The sequence below is a fragment of the Martes martes genome, assembly GCF_963455335.1.
Source record: "Martes martes genome assembly, chromosome: 4".
NCBI classification, from domain to species: Eukaryota; Metazoa; Chordata; class Mammalia; order Carnivora; family Mustelidae; genus Martes; species Martes martes.
The window spans coordinates 143,811,841-143,829,298 of NC_137891.1; the positions used below are offsets into that span (position 1 = coordinate 143,811,841).

General features: G+C 41.7%; 1 protein-coding gene across 4 annotated transcripts in view; it reads right to left on the reverse strand.

The window, feature by feature from the left end:
- The window catches only part of FGGY (FGGY carbohydrate kinase domain containing), a 400,554-nt gene that overhangs the window by 104,647 nt on the left and 278,449 nt on the right, over positions 1–17,458 (reverse strand). For all 4 annotated transcript variants that reach the window (XM_080800002.1, XM_080800001.1, XM_080800003.1 and 1 more), the window contains one exon: positions 10,522–10,583. In XM_080800002.1, coding sequence (XP_080656128.1) covers positions 10,522–10,583 — 62 coding nt within the window. The remainder of the gene's footprint in view (positions 1–10,521; positions 10,584–17,458) is intronic.

Genomic DNA, 17,458 nt, shown 5'->3' on the forward strand with positions numbered 1-17,458 from the left:
TATTCCTAATTGTAATAATAATGATGAGGTGACAAAATATAAAGGTAAGTTTCGAGACTCAGGATGGGAGTTGGCTAAAGGAAGTGACAGAACAGAGGAATGCAGTTAGATCAGGAATTAGGAGACTTGATTTCCAACCCAAATGCACCAAATGGCATGGCATTTGTTCTTTCTCCTTTCTAAGGCTCAGGTTCTTTGGGTGAAGAATGAGGGAGTCCCACCACCTTTGAGCCTTCACATGTTTGCATGAGAGGGAGACATAGATGAGTGGACTAGAGCCAAGGTAGTCCTGGGCTCAGATCTGGGTTCCACCCATCCTAGCTGGGTGACATGGACCAGTGACTCACCCTCTGTGAACTTCAGTTATCCCATATATAAAGTGGGCTTCCTAATACTTATCTCACAGAGCTAAATCTTACTGCATGGCATCAAGACTGAAGTGGGTCACCCTTCCCCTCTTTAAATGGGCTTCCTTCTTCAAGTCATGAACCAATGATTCTAGAGGAAAGTGGGTTTATCAAAGGGTGGCATCCATGCCACTTCTCACTGGTGACCTTGGAAAGATAGCTTTAAAGGTTAAAAGCATGGCTTGAATAACAGCAGGAAAAAAAGTATAGGAAACTACTGTCCAAGGGAGGTTAGTATCTGAGATACCCAACATGATTCTATTTGCGTTTTAAAAACGCAAAAAAATAAAAATAAAAATAAAAATTTTAAAAATGCTTTAGGAGTGCTTGGAGATTTCTAATTTCAGTTTTGTGACACTGTGACTGTTCCCTTAGAGCTCATGAAGTTCCCAAAAGTTTTCCAAATTAAGCTTAAAGGAAGAAACAAACAAGCAGAAGAGTGGTTTTCAAATTCTTCTATTAAATAAAAATTTCATGTGTTACCTCAATACAGAAAAGATAGCAAAACAAAATTGGTCTATGTAAATGCAGGAGTGAGTGCAAGTGTGTGTGTGCGTGCCTGTGCATGTGAGCCTCTGTGTGTGTATGTGTGCCTGTGCATGCATGCCTGTGCGTGTGCATGCGAGCCTGTGTATATGTGCCTCTGCATATGGATATGAGCCTGGGTGTGTGCATGCACCTGTGCATGCGAGTCTGGGTGTGCATGCATGCCTATGTGTGTGTGTGCCTGTTCATGTGCCTGTGAGCCTGTGCAAGTGTGCCTGTGTGTGTGTGCATGCAAGCCTGTATGTGCCTTTGCCTGTGTGTGCTATGTGCCTGTGCGTGTGCATGCGAACCTGTGTATATGTGGCTCTGTGTGTAGATATGGGCCTGGGTGTGTGCATGCGCCTGTGCACGCGAGCCTGGATGAGCATGTATGCCTATGCGTGTGTGTATGTGTATGTGCCGTGCATGTGCCTGGGAGCGTGGGTGTGCACGTGTGCCTGTGCATGTATATGCAAGACTGTATGTGCCTTTGCCTGTGTGGGCTGTGTGCCTGTGCGTATGCATGCGAGCCTATGTGTGCACATTGCCAGTGCATGTGCATGCAAGCCTGGTGTGCATGTGTGCCTGTGTGTGTGCATGCGTGCCTGGGTATGTGTGTGTGTGTGTGTGTGTGTGTGTGTGTGTGCCTGGGCCTGTGTGTGTGCACAGGTATGCTGGGTGGAGGTAATCTCTTTGCTTCTCGCTGTGACACCTCATTCCCATCTAAAAAATCTTCTGCCTTGGATGTTACTAGGACAATGATACTGTTGGAAAAGGGCTGCCCGACGCAGCATCGTCAGCTGGCACTCCCTGCCTGACAGCACATAGTCTTCATCTCCAGCCCCAATACCACCCCTTTCCAAAAGGATGCTCAAAGTGAAGACCTCAAAAACCCGAGAGCGAGGTCGAATTTAAACAAACACTCCTCTGTGTAACTCTCACACCATGTGCTTTCTGCAACTAAGGTCAGAAATAACTGGTCAAAGACCACATTTGAACCCTGTTTTAGCATGACTCTAGGGCAGTGTTAGGAAAGGGTCCCATAGGCCTCTGTGGAAGGCCAAGCCAGAGCCTTCCACTTGGGGAGAACATATCACATTCCACTTTTCTATTTTCCACGCTCTCTGCTCACGGTCCAACAGGCACCACAGTGATAACAAAAGCCACGAGAACACCCTTTCAAGCCAGAAGTCGAGAGTCTATCCCAGTTCTAGCAACATCCCACTTCAGAATGCCATCACTGAACTTAAAGTCAAGGGACTTTTTTTTTCCTTTAAAGCACACATCTATAAATCTTTTCACTTGCCTCTCAAGGAATCTCAGGGCAGGGCATTCGGTTTCAGACATCTGGGTCAATAAGAACCTATAGGCCTAATTACTATTGATTCGTCATTGTCTCATTTACCATGGGTCTTTGCAAACAGTGAGATCCGTTTAGCCTCTTACATATATGGTCACTCACGCACTAATGAGATCCCTGGGGGACGGGGCATATGCTTACCCCTTTGACTCCTAACCTCCTCACAGCTGTATGTTTATTCTTTGAATGCAGCCATTCTCCTGCATGTTTTTTCAATTATACCTTACCATGTGCGCTATCTGAGTATATCACTCAAAATGAAATGCACTTGGAAAACATTAGAATAACAAATGCACATCATTATTCACATAATTTTAACCTTACATGATGCCTTTTTTGGTTCTGACTTTGCTTCATTTGGGATTTTTTACCAACTCCTTCTCAAAAGGCGGTCTGCCCTCTTCCAGCTCGGGAATCACATGTTAGCTGTTTCAAGTGGGTGGTTCTCCCTCCCTCTCACAAACTCTGGGCTCATATACTTACTCTCGGAGAGAGGAATTCCTGCGGCCCTCGTCCCCCCTGCACTTGATGAAGAAAATACAGCTTCAACAACCACACAGTGACTTCACCGTGTCGTGGCTGGGTGGTCAGGTACCACTAAACCCCCCAAGCCTAGTTTACTTTTCTGTACCTGGGGCTAATTCTCTCACCTTATAGGCTGCTATGAAGATTAAATATTGAGCCTGAGCACTATAAAGTGATAGGTAATCAATAAAGAGTTCTCCCTCCGTTCTTGTCATAGGAGATTCATTTCTAGCTTTAAAAAATCCAAGTCAGGGCGCCTGGGTGGCTCAGTGGGTTAAAGCCTCTGCCTTCGGCTCAGGTCATGATCCCAGGGTCCTGGGATCAAGCCCTGCATGGGGCTCTCTGCTCAGCAGGGAGCCTGCTTCCCCCTCTCTCTCTGCCTGCCTCCCTGCCTACTTGTGATGTCTGTCAAATAAATAAATAAATCTTTAAAACAAACAAACCCAAGAGTCAGGGATAATTTTTGTCAGACTTCATTGCTTACAATCTTAAATGAGGACAGCACCTCTAGAATCTCTACTCTCTCCTGCCTCCCTATAAATTATTTAATTCTTGGGATCCTTGGACTGCCTAGAAATGCAGTGACCATATTTTGAAATGAAAAATCAGAATACATGGTCCAACCAGAAGACATCTGTGTGCCTTCCAGGAATTGAGAAAGTCTGTCTGTCTCCAGTTCCTCACTTCTTGGCCCACCACAACATGGAGTCTACTGAAACTGGTCCCACAGTGGACAACACCCATTGCTGCCAACTCCACTGGACCATGTTTGCCTTTATTTCACTTGAGTTCTCTCTCATTCTGCACCACTTGACCACTTCTTACTCGTTTGTTCTCCTTCCCTTGATTCCAGACACTATACTCATTTGGTTTTCCTGCTTCCTGTCCAGCTGGCTCTCTTCCATTACTTGTCCCTTAAATATTTTAAGATTCCCAGAGATCTGTCCTTGTCTGTCTTGTCACTCTTTCTGTACCGTATGTGATCCCATCCTCCTCTCATGGCTTTGGGTACCATCTAGGACTGAGGACCTTCAACTATACACTCCTAACTCCTGCCTATTTCTCTTATGAGTTCCAGGTCAGACAGCCAACAACCCATCCAATGCTTCCTCTTGGATGTCCACTGGTGAAATGGAGAATTTATCTCCTAAGTCAGCACAGTCTTCAGTTTTCTTGAGCACTTTCTTATCCTTGCATGACCAATAGAAGCCAAAGAAAGACATTAGAATTTCTATCTTATTTCTGTTTAAGAAACATTTCCCATCCAAGAGCCATCAAGAATTTAGTGGTTAACCCGGCACACCCTAGGGAATGAAAGGTGTTAATATCGTCACCCTCGTTCTACGACTGTGGTAGCTCAGGGGAGCCTAAGTAAACACTTGCTGATAGACTGATGGACCCAGTTGTCAGACTGACAGACTGAGACTGAAGAATCCATCAAGGCCAAGGAAGCAATCTGAGAACACCAGAGCAGACTGGCAAGCGAGAATCATCTTTGGAAGTGGAGTCTAAGAGTTCCCTATAATCCTCATTTTCTTATCTAGAATTAAATGAGATAACATACAGAAAACTAGCAGCAAGTATAGTGCTAGGAACACTGCACGTTCTCAATAAATGTTCTTATCTCTTCTTTTGCTTTCCTTGCACAGCCTTTAATGGGGAGTTTTACACTTGATCTTAGCCCAAAGGCCAAGAAGCGATAATGGGGAGTTTTAAATGTAACCGAGATTTGGCATATGGAGGCTAGTGCATTTGAAGAAATTGATCCTTAGTGGGATTATGGGAATCACAGAGACAAAGGGAAAAAAAGGCATGAGGAATAAATCAGATCAAGAAACAACGATTGTGGGGTGCCTGGGTGGCTCAGTTGGTTAAGTGTCTGCCTTAGGCTCAGGTCATAATCTCAGGCTCCTGGGATCAAGCCCCGCATTGGGCTCCTAGCTCAGTGGGGAGTCTGCTTCTCCTTTTCCCTCTGCCAGCCGCTCTGCCTACTTGTGCTCTCTCTCCTTCTCTCTCTTTCAAAAATAAATAGATAAAAGCTTAAAAAAAAAAAAAAAAAACAAACATTGATTGTCCTTACAGAAATGACAGAAAAGTCCAGGGGAAGTGGGAGAAAACAAAGGTTGGAAGAAAAAATGTGAATTAGGAAAACTTCATTCTGATAATCCTATATTAGGACCTGAAACCAGCAGCATCACAACAGGAAATGCTTACAAAAGTAACTCAGAACAGGCTGGGCTTCTCTGATTACAGTCCTCCTTCCAGTACACTGTGAGCTCGTGGAGATCAGGGGGCCCAATCTTCTACTCTGACCCCTCTCCACTAATGGTCTAGTTTACTCTCCACGGAGCAGCCAAAGTAATCCTTTTAAGTTAAATCTGATGGTGTCTTTTCCCTGCTCGGAGACTAAAACCTAGAATAAATTCTAGTGTCTTTACTGTTATCTACAATGACCTCCATAGTTTGGCCTTGGCTAATTTTCAAGCCCTCACCTGTTTCCAGCTCCCTTCCACTCTGGTCTGGCCACAATGGCCTTTATAGTATCCTACAGCCTGCCAAGCTGTCTACTGCCTCCAGGCCTGGGACCTTTGGGGGTGACATGGGGCTCTCTGAAAACAGAACATCCCTGTCTCAGACCTTAGCATCAGCAAGTCCTATCTGCAAGTATAGAAGCAAGTACTGATAAACAGATTTTTTATTTTATACCCCTGATTTGCCATATAACCCACGGAAGCATGGTTTGCTCCCACTCTTTATTCAGAGGCCCTCTTAAGTGTCACCTTATCAAGGATGGCTTCTTTACCTGAAAGAATTTCCAACCGTCACCCCAACACCCCTCATCCATCTCTTGACTCATTTCTGTTTTTCTTTAGAAAGCTTACCAATTCCTGGTCGGCGACTGTGCTCTTCCTCTATCTACACACACACACACACACACACACACACACACACATTTGTACGTACATATATATGTGTGTGTGTGTGAAATTTACATGAAAGTAGGGACCTTTTTTCCTTTTATTTTGTTTATGATCATAAATGCTCATAAGACTCATCACCTTTGTTGTGCTACCAACCTTGAACACTTGTGGTTTATGGCAACACCTTCCCACCAAACCCTGCTATCACTAGAACCTCATTCTGAGACGTTGGGAATTAAGGTTCGCAATAAGAGAACTAAGGTTCCCAATAAGGTTCCCAATAGGGTTCCTAATAAAAGAATTAAGACAATAATGGGACGTTTAGAGGAAAAGGGCCAAAGTTATGATCAACGTCAGGCAATCGCTAAGGCGTGAAATCTCTGGAAATCTGGCCTCACATAGAGAAAGACTCTGCTTGCCAGTGACATGCATGAGTACATCTAGTTATTGCTTACTTAATTTATAAGCTCACAAAACATTATTCTTCAGGGATGGGTCTGAAAAGATAATGGCAAATCAAGAGTATAAAATACTGTGATAAATCTGTTTATCAACACTTGTTCCTACAGTTTTAAATAGGATTTGCTGATGTTAAGCTCTGAGGCAGGGGTGACTTGCATTCTGTTTTCAGAGAGCCTCAAGCCACACCAAAACAGGCATGCGGTTTCTGATTCCAAGGAATTCGCTGTCCTTTCCAAATAGCCAAATTCACTTTAATAATAGTTATGCCTATTTTTTCCTAAGACCCAATGCATAATGGGTCCTATAGTCTTGGAATAGTCTATTTATGTATCTGATAAGACAGAGATGCACTTTCTTTTACAAGACAGTACAAAGAAAGTGAAAGGAAAGAGAATCAGCATTTATTGAATACGTACTAAATATACAAGCTGGATGTAAAATTTGAGAAAAAGAAAGAAAGGAAGCCAAGAATTAGATGGGACCACCTTGAAAGAGATGACAAAGAGAGAAGGGAAGAGAGCCAAGACCCTAGCTGTAACGAACTTTGATGTAGGGGTAGAAAAAGATCTTGAGGGGCACCTGGGTGGCTCAGTTGGTTAAGTGTCTGACTCTTGATCTCAGCTGAGGCTTTGACCTCAGGGTTGTGAGTTCGAGCCCCACACTGGGCTCCACGCCCATGTCCATGTGGAAGGAAGCTAGGGAGGGAGGGAAGGAAGGAAGAAAGGAAAGAAAGAAAGAAAGAAAGAAAGAAAGAAAGAAAGAAAGAAAGAAAGAAAGAAAGAAAAAGGGAAGAAAGAAAAAGATCAAACTTGAGCTTGAAAAGGAGACTTAGAAGGACAAGCCAGAGATATGGGAGGAAAACTGGGAGGAGGCAACATTCCAGAAAGAAAGCCAAAGGAAGAGAGTGTTACAGAGGAGAGGAAGGTGGGATCATTGGTGCCACATCCTGTGGAGAGCCCAAGGATGGGGACTGGAAAGCACCCTACAGACTCAACAACAGAGGCTGCTGAGGACCTTATCATTAACTGTTCCAGGGGCCAGTGAGGACAGAATTCAAATTGAAGTGGGCAAGGGATGGGTGCAAAATGAGGAAGTAGTGACCAAGAGTATAGGCAATGCACTGGAGAAACTTAGCTCTAAAGGGGAAAATTACAGGGAGGTAGTTTGAAGGCGGTATGAAGTCGACTAGTATGTGGAAAGAGTTGGGATTTAAAACCAGTTCTGACTCCACATCTGAATCCTGATAATTGCTGCTTCTGGACCCCCCGTGTTGCTGTTTCTCTGAGGCTGCACTGGTAATCCATAAAGCTCTCTTTCTTCTTCTCCATAAAAACTACTCACATGAAGCTCATCTACAGAAGAAAGTTCTGGAAATTTTGAGTATTTCAATGCAAAATCTAACTACCCCTTAGGTTTGTGTTGGGTTTTAAGATCTTCAGAGACTGGGACTTTCGCAATCTACTTTCCTCCACAGAACACCTGTAAAATGAGTTAAGCCGGGTGGTATTATTATGGTTTTATGGGCGAGGGAACTGAGTCACAGAGACATTAATGGCAGAACTGGCACAAGAATCTGAGACCTCTGATTCTTAATCCAGGGTTCTTACTACTTTACCACACTTTGCACAAGAAGGTTTCAGCCCTAGAACCACCACCACCAAGTAAGTTTTCCTCTTCTATAAAACCATTAGTAATAGTGGCAGAAATAGCAGTGGTGCCTGCTGTCATAATTGTCATAGTGGAATTTACAAAGCCTTGCCAAATATATTACCTCATGAAAATCAAAACAAATTCTCAGAGGCACCCACGGCTGGCTCTCTCAGAGCTACTACCCCAAGTTCTGATGAGGACACAAGTTCATACAATGATGCACGTTGAAGTGGGACTTGAATCCAGATCCCTGAACTCTGAATCCAGTGTTCAGGTTTATGGTTTATAAATGCTGGATCCCTTCAAGAATCTGATGAAAGTTATGGCCTCTCTTCACAGAAAATTATATGTCAGTATATAATCATCAAAACTGCACATAATGAAGAGGTTCATGGGTGACCTAAAGGTAGGAACCCCTGCTCTAGGTAGGTTATGTGGTCTCTAAGCCCAGTAAAGTGTTAGTTGGTGATGGTCCATGCATGATCCCTATCAGTGGTAATGGCGTTTTAACTAGAGGTGAGATCTCCCCACTGGGAAGCTACTATTTTTCCTTTGATATCAATGAGTATCTTACAGGGAGACACCCTGGGACTATGCAGATATCCCACTTTGCATCATACCTTCACTAATGTCAGCATCCACTGGTGATTCTCCCTTGCAACAAGTATTACTGTGGTATTGGCCTAATGATAATATTTTAATTCCATTATTTCTTCCACATTTATTGATTTCAAGGACATGGTCCTTGCAGTGGACAGGAAGATCTGCCCTTTCCTCCCATTTACTTCTTCAATAATTTACTTCTATCAGAACGGCCTTGGGGAGTCACTTTATTCCATCACTACTTCTTCCCTTGATCGAACTGTCCCCAAAGGCCATGGAGAGATTCTTAAAGCTGGCTCCATCACACTTCGACAATTCCTCTTCAAGTAGTTCCTTACTTTCCGGCATCATGAAATGTTCGTGTATGTTCCCTGCCCATGCCCTGGAATCAGCATGTTCCCAAGAAGTCCTAATTCCTTTTCAGTAGAGAACAGTATTTAAAAATCAGGACCTCATGCTAGGTGTGCACACTGCTGTATGAGGGCTCACTATTCCCAGGCCGTCTCAGCAGAGAGCACAGGAAATGTATGTATGTGTACTCACACACAGATTTACACACTGTCTTTGTTTCTTTCTATGGCTACAGCTCTATCTGTATACAGATATCCCTACACCTATACGTACAAAATCACAACTTGATCTTAATACCTCCTACTTCTGCCCACTACCATAGGGTTCACTGTAACCTTCCCCTTTCCCTATTGAAGAGAAACCTGGCTCTTATTATCCACAATACATTCATTTATTTGTTTAGTTGTAGTATACACCATAAAGGATTTTCAGAAGAGCTAATCTAGAAATTCATGAAAAACACATTTAGGAATTATACTTCAAATTGTTTTAAGGATTGTATTTATTTACTTATTTGAGAGAGAAAGAGGAGGAGAGAGAAAGGGAGAGGGGTGAGAGAGACAGAGAGAGACCAGGAGCAAAGGCAGGGGCAGAGGGAGAGGGAGAAGCAGGCTCCCCACGGAGCAGGGAGCCCGATGTGGGGCTCGATCCCAAACTCGATCCCAGACCCTGAGATCATGACCTGAGCGGAAGGCAGATGCTTAATGAATGAGCCACACAGGTGCCGCAGAGTATAACACTGATATACAGTTATTTTATCTTCAGTTACACATTATACTATCAAAATATTCTTTCCCAAAGTTACTTGGGTTAGTTCTTTTCTTTCTCAAACCCTTCTTACTGCTGTTATGTTATTCATTATTAATACAATAGGTTTAGATTTTGCCAATTGTATTTCATTTTGCCTACTCCCACTATACAAATACATCTTGGTATCCATCCATCTATTTATCTACCTACCTATCTATTAACTACCTACTTACTATCTAACCTACTTACCTACCTACTTTTATTTTCAAGGGGCTCGTGAAGCATCACCATGGTTCTAAGAATTACAGTTTTATATAAAGGTCTACTCGGAAAAGTACCATCTCCACTTCTTACCCTCTTCTCACTCCCCCATTTTTCCATCCCATTCCTAGATCCCACCACTATGGCACTAGTCTCACCAGTTTCTGGTTTAGCCTTCCAGTATTTCTTTTGCACAAATGAGTAAATGCACATGTAGTTTCTTATCATCACCTTCCTTTTCCATGAAAGGGAGCACACTGTAAACACTCCTCTGTGTTGTTTACTTAACAATATATCCTAGAAATCACTTCACATCACTTACTATTCTCTGTTGTACAGACGAAGAGACGGGCGTAAAGAGGCTGGATAAACTGCCCAACGTCACACCCCCAATAAGGAGAAAAGCCGGATTTGAGTCCAAGAAGTGTTGACTCCAAAACCCACGTTGCTTCCACTACATTGGAGTCTCTCATCCACGGTTCCCGGCATATTCTTTGGGACTTCTAGTTCCTCTGAATTCTCCTTAGATCACTTTGAAAACTAATACACGTTATGTCCTGGATCATCTGGACGACCGTCTTCTAACCCAACACTGCCGGGCATGCTCATCGCCCAAAGGAACTGAAAATCACCCAGCTGCCTAAGGGGAACGCCCTCGTGCAGGAATGGGGTGGAGGGGGCCTGTAAGGGGACGGGCAGCAGGTACCTGGCTGTGGCCTTGGCTTGTAGTTCAGGGAAGGCAGCATGGCCTTGCACCATGTGGTCTATCTGAAAAACAAGAAAGATCGGTCGGTTTTACAGTTTTTCTGATTTATGTTTAAGCCAGAAAAAGATACATTAAAATGTCAGTTTCTTTCAACTTTGTCCACAGAGGATCTAAGAATGTTAAAGTGCTAACTCCACTAGAGTGTCTCAGCTTTTTCAGAAATTTGGCTTTGCTTCTTCACCTAGTGCTGGCTGCTTGATCCACAAGAAACAGCAGCAGGAAATGAAACTCTCAAGGCTAACCTGGTAGCAGAACGTCCAAAATGGAGGCATGCAGACAGGAGTGAGAAGGAGTAACTCCAGGTACGTGGTGAAGGGCCTGGGTGTTAAAGCCCTCAGGTCTGGATAACACCATTTCCACCTCCTGATCCAGGCTGTCACCCCAGGACAAAGTCAGACCTTGAATTACTCACCCACGCTTACTAATGGAGAAGCTGAGTGAAGGAGACTAGGAGGAGGGATTACCAGTTCAAAAACCAACAACAAAAAGTTGCCCTAGAACTGTCAAGAGGACATCTCCTGATTATCAAGTTGTCACATGAAAATAAAAATACAAAAAAAAAAAAAAGTTATTACATGAGAAATGGGGGTATTGCTCTCCCGGGACAGAAATGTCTAAGTTCTGTGGATAACTGTCTTCTCGTTTGAAATCCCTTATCTAGGATTTTATTCCTTAATCTACTTGGTAGCTCTGAACAAAATAATACATAATAGTTTCAGGAAGAGAAATGTCTCCCCGTGATGCTCCCCTGCTTGCTAAAACACACCCAACAAAACACACCCAACATTGTGTTTGTGTTCCTGAACCTAATCTGGTTGTCTTCCCAGTGTTCACATGAGTCTCTAGGACTCCAAAACCATTTGACCAATTCATTTTCATTCAGACTATGAACCAATTGGTTATTTGGGCCTCATGGAGATAGTCTCTCTAGTGTGTTTCCAGACAGCGAGGGTTGTGTAAAGGTGAAGAGAACTTTTTCTGGAGCCACAGAGGTAGGGTCTGGGTTGAGCTAACTACTCCAGAGCCTACCTACCCCCGCCTCCTCTATGGGCTACTGCTTCCCTGTTCTAAGCACCCCAGGGCCCGGTTCTCTCGTGGCCCCATATGACGGTATGGCATGCCCCCTCCTCTTGAGAACTGTGAGCAACAAACTATCCTTTCAGTGGCAATCATCCCCTGATCTGTTGGCCTCATCGTACGGGAATAATAATACAATCTGCATTTTACAACGGTGGCTTAGTGAAAAGAACACAGGCTTTGGAAACAGACAGACAGGTTTGAATTCATGGTCTATGTTCCTATTTTGTGGTACCGAGGAAAGGTTACTTGAACTCTCAGAGCCTCATCTCCTACAACTGTAAAGTGGTGATAATGAAATTCTCCTTGCAAGAGTGCCTGCTATGGAGGTGGCTCTCAGTTCCCAACATCTATTATTAAGAAGAAGGATACGCCATCAAAAGGGCAAAAATGGCTGGGACAGCAGAATCTCCAATGGTCAGCTGCACTTCTTTTTTCCCCCCAACAGCATCTGGTAGGAAAGGGCCACTCTGGTTAGTGAAGACTGAGCCAGTTTTTCAAATAAACGAGCACGCATTTCAAAAGCCTGGAGTGCCTGATCCTAGGGCTGATCTCTCTGTTTATGTTCTATTCTCAAGCGCATTTAGCACAGTATAGAACATAGTGTCCTATTAGTGGTTATTTGTTTCCCAGTGAAATAACCAGTTTAACCACAATGACTGTATTTGCCAAGTGGCTGCCTCAGAAATATAGAGACAGAGCTCACCTAACTTTATGACCACTTTCTTATTTTCCCCATCTTCTCAGATTTCAGTTCTGAGAGCAAGCAGAAAAGTCCATAAACGATATGCATAGGTAGGAAGCTTGAGCTGAATGAAGTCAGATCTTCTTCAGGATGGCTTTCTAGATCAAGAGGGAAAAGCCATCTTATACACCTAGGGTTGGATTTTTAGGTCCTTCCTCATAAGGTAGCATCAGCATTTGGAACACAGGAGAAACAGAAACGCAACACAGTATAACACAGAGATCATAAATGGGTAGTACGAGGGGACATCTGGCTCACAGATGTATTTTATTTGGGTTATATAATGTTTTAAAAAATCAGCCAATATTTTTAAATTGGGAGATTCCACTTAAAACCCAGATTTTGGTTTCTCCTGAAGAACCGGCAGATGCAAGATATGGGGCCACCCATAGTCCCCAGGGCAAGAGTCGGCTGGAATCCAGTGATGACTGATCCCTTCAGACAGAACTGTGCCCTTCAGTATCTTGAAGACACCACCACTCCCCACCCCTCCACCCCCAACAACAGACATCAGATTTCACCAGTTTCTCATCACAACTGCACAAAGGCTTTACTTGTAGGGGATCTCTATTTTTCTACGCCCATCTCTCTGTGAAAGGAAGGAACATAAAATCATTCCCTAGAGTGCCATGAGTTGAAAGAAAAACTTCTCTGTCAAAGTAAAAAACAAAACAAAACAAAAAACCTGTTTGCCTAATCTGTTTGTGCTATCTGTGTGACTCCTTTAGGCATCTGAGTTTCCGAATCTTGAAATGACAGACAGAAAGCAGACAGGGAGTCCTGAGACCTGAGTCAATTCTGGCTCAGGGAATGACCTTAAACAAGACCATTTCTAATTCTCTCCCTCTACAACATTTAATAAATTAACATGACAAAGAGCCAAGCGTTTGTAAAATTAGAGGACTGCAATTGCCTGAGATCTCAAAACTGTGGGCAGAGTTCCTAGGCAAGAAAAACACAGGACAAAGCCAAGTTTAGAATCCCAGAATTCTAGGTTCTATGATCATTTTGCTGAGACAAAGCCATCTTATGGCATGATGGGCTTTTCTCTATTAAAATCAATTTTATGTATTAGTCTTGAGGCTTTACCTTGCTTTGCAGATAATGAAATCATTAGGCTCAGAGACATGTTCATTGCTTGCCACAGCTCGCATTTTGCCATTTGCATTTACCCGAAATGTTACTTTTTTCATCTCAGTTCTTCCAACTCTTTACTTAACTTTGTCTTCTTATCTCAAAGTGAAAACATTTTGTCTGATTTTTTTCCCAGCCTTGAAATTCTCATAAAAATCTAAGGAAAGAAGAAAGCCCAGCCTAGACAATGTCTTTTACTTTGCTGGAAAGAACTATGGGTTTTAATACTGAATGGTTCCTAAGAACAACAAACATCCTGAAAGAAAATGTAAACCTTTTTTTTTTTTTTCTCCCACAACTTTACTATTAACTTGCGATAGAACAACTTTACTTACAAGTGGACAAATTCTGACTTAATCCAGAGCTAGTTTAGTCAGTTTCATTCAAATCATTCAACATCAAAGTTAATAGCTTTGTGCATTTTTATAGTTTATTAATTAATTCACTTATTCGGGAAACTAATATGATATGTGGCTACCCTGTGCTAGGCTAGATACGAAGATAAACAGAAGTCATTGCTCTCACAGAGCTCTGCTTGCCAGTGGAAAATGAGCATGCCAATATTCAAATATGGTCTCCACTGATTAGGTTCTTCATAGAGTCTGCAAAATGTTTACTGAACATTTACTCTGCTCTAGTCATAGTAAGCACAGCCACAGAAAGGCACCTCAAGACTTCATCAAATATTACTCCAACTCCTGGATGATCTCTGAATTGCATTATAAGTAGCCCAGCTGAAGCTGAAAGAACTCGACAGAGAACTTGAGAGTTTGAGTTTGACCAAATAAACCATCTGTTAAAAAAATACTCTTCAGCGGAATAAGAATAACCCAGTGTCTCTCCAATATATCAATCATAATGTTCAAGATATGATCCCGAATTGCTAGCCATAGACAGAGAAGGAAAATGTCATATCTACTTAAGGGAAAAGCCATTTAATGGCTCATGATCCTGAGATGACACAGATGCTAGAAATAGAAGGCAAGAATTCAACAGTTTATTCTAGATTTGTCTCCTGTGGCAAGGCAAACAAAAGCAAAAACAAACTCTTGGGACTCCATCAAAATAGTTTCTGCACAACAGAAGAAACAGTCCAATAAAACTGAAAGAGACCTACTGAACAGGAGAAGATATTTGCAAAAGATGTCTCTGATAAGGGATTACTATCCAAAACATATAAAGAGCTTATACAAACAGGTGAAGGGGATTGAGAGTACATTTATCTTCATAAGCACTAATATACAGAATTGCTGAATCACTATATTGTATACCTGAAACTAAGAGAACACTACATTAACTACACTGGAATTAAAATAAAATAAAGAACATATACATATATTGCTAAGTGAAATGTGAGTCAGAGAAAGACAAATACCCTATGTTTTTACTCATATGTGGAATTTAAGAAACAGAACAAAGGGGGAAAAAAGACAAACAAAAACCAGATTCTTAACTATAGAGATCAAACTGATGGTTACCAGAGGGAAGGTGGGTGGGGAGTGGGGGGGATGGGTGCAATAGTTGAAGGGAATTCAGAGTACACTTATCATGATGAGCACTGAGTAATATATAGAATTGTTGAATCACTGTATTGTACACCTGAAACTAATATAACACTGTATGCTAAGTATACTGAAAATAAAAAAATAAGGAGAACAAAGTCAACATGAAAAAAAATTCATCATACATCCAAAAAAGGAGGCGAGGTTAGAAGAACACTATAAAGTTGTTGCTTGATCTGAGCACTGGTATGTTTGGACATTGCTGTATGTCAATAAATACTGCTTAAATATCATTGCACACCTTAATAAAGAAATAAACATATAAATAAATAACAAATAAATTTTAAAAATGAAATCGGTAGTTTAGTAATGCTTTTTAGGATATAAATGATAATATTCTCATAATCAGTAAATAGATAAGAAACAAAAACTATTAAAAATGGTAATTCTACTATTGAAAAAGGCAGTATCTGAAATATTTAATGGATAGGCCTCACAGCTAATTGAAGATCATAGAGGAAAGAGTCAATGAACTTGAAAACAGACCAACAGAGACAGTATCTAATTGTGAGAGGAAAGAGGGGGGAGGGACAGAGAAAGGGGGGGAGGAAAGGGGTGACAGGCAGGGGGGATAGAAGGAGACAGAGAGAGATGTCAGGGAGGTAGAGAGACAGAGAATGAAAAAAAAACACTCCTTCACAGGCTTGTAGGACAATAGCCAAGGGTCTCATATATATGCAACGGGAGTCAGAGGAGGAAGAATAAGAGCAAAATGCAGCCTTGGTACTGAGGTAGGGCTGTTAGTATGGGTGCAAACTGAGATGCCCATATATAATACAGACACACCCTCTGATGGTATTCAGGGGCAAATATACAGTTTCATCCTCCAGGGAAAATACCTCAGCCAGGGGTGGTACTGGCTCTTGAGGACCAACGCTATTGTACTTGATACATGAAGATGTGCCGTGTCTACTGCCTGTAGAACATTTGTCATGTTGCTCCGACTTCGCAATGCTGATGTTTCTTACTACTGCATTAGGGAATGTATTCTTGCCATGGCCACCACCTGTGCTAAGTTTATAATCACTCCAAAGGCTGGGTCTGTGGAAAGAACCTTTTCCTGGGTCGGTCACTGGGAACCATAGCTCTGAGTATTTTCTTTTGTCTCATGGGTAAATTAATCTTGTGTTGTTGTTTATACTGCTTCTATGGCATATGGATGCAATATTTATTTATTTTTAAGAATAAATATTGACAATTTCCCCAACTTGGTGAAAGACAAAAATTTATAAATTCAAGAAGTTTAGCAAGCCTGGGAAAAGAAGGATAAATCCAAAGACCACCACATGTGGGCATACCACAATAAAAATAAAAGATTAAGAGAAAATCAAGAAAGTCGTAGAAGAAAAATAATATACTCTAGACACAGGAAAAACCATACAAATGACGGTTGACTTCTTATAAGAAACAAGGATTCCAGAATATAAAACAGTAACATCTTTAAGTTCTGAAGGAAAACAAACAAAGAACCTGCCAACCAAGAATTCTATATTGAGCAAAAATATCTTTCAAGATATAAGGTAAAATAAATTCATTTAAAAAAAAAACAAGAGAATTTTTTTCTTTTTTTCTTTTTGTCAATATCTGTAAGAAATGAATAAATGCTGAAGGAAGTTCGTCAGGCCAAAGGGAATACGAGACAGAAATTTAAATTTTCAGAAAGAAATTTAAAACCATGGAAATGGTAAATATGTAGGTAAATACAAAAGATAATGTTTGTTTCTTAGCTCTCTTTGAAATACATATGACTGTTACAGATGGAACGATATCCTCCCAAAATTCAGATGTGAAGCCCCAACCTTCCATGTGACTGTATTTGGAAATGGGGACTTGATGGAAGTAAATAAGGTTCTATGAGGTCATAAGGGTGGGGCCCTACTCCAACAGAACTGCCGTCCTTATAAGAAGAGCCAGGATCACCAAAGCTCGCTCTCTACGTGCATGCAACCGGTAAAGGCCATGTGAGGACACAGTGAGAAGGCTGCTGACTGCAAGCCAGGAAGAGAGCTCACATGAGAATCCACTTTCTAATACTTTGATCATGGACTTCTATTCTCCAAACTGTAAGGAAATGAGTGTTTACTGTTTAAGCCGCCCGGTGGATGGTATTTTATTATGACACACTGGACAGACTACTCCATTATTTAAAGTGAACAACAAAGCAGCTACTACATTGTTGGACGTAGAGCATATGTAGGCATCGCACATACTATGACTACAGCATAAAGAGTTGGGGGGGGTGGCAAAGGGAACTCTAGAGTTGAATGCTTTTTACATTTTACATGAAAAATATGTATGTTTTACAATAATATACATATAAAATATGTATTTTTATATAAATAAACATATAAAATATGTA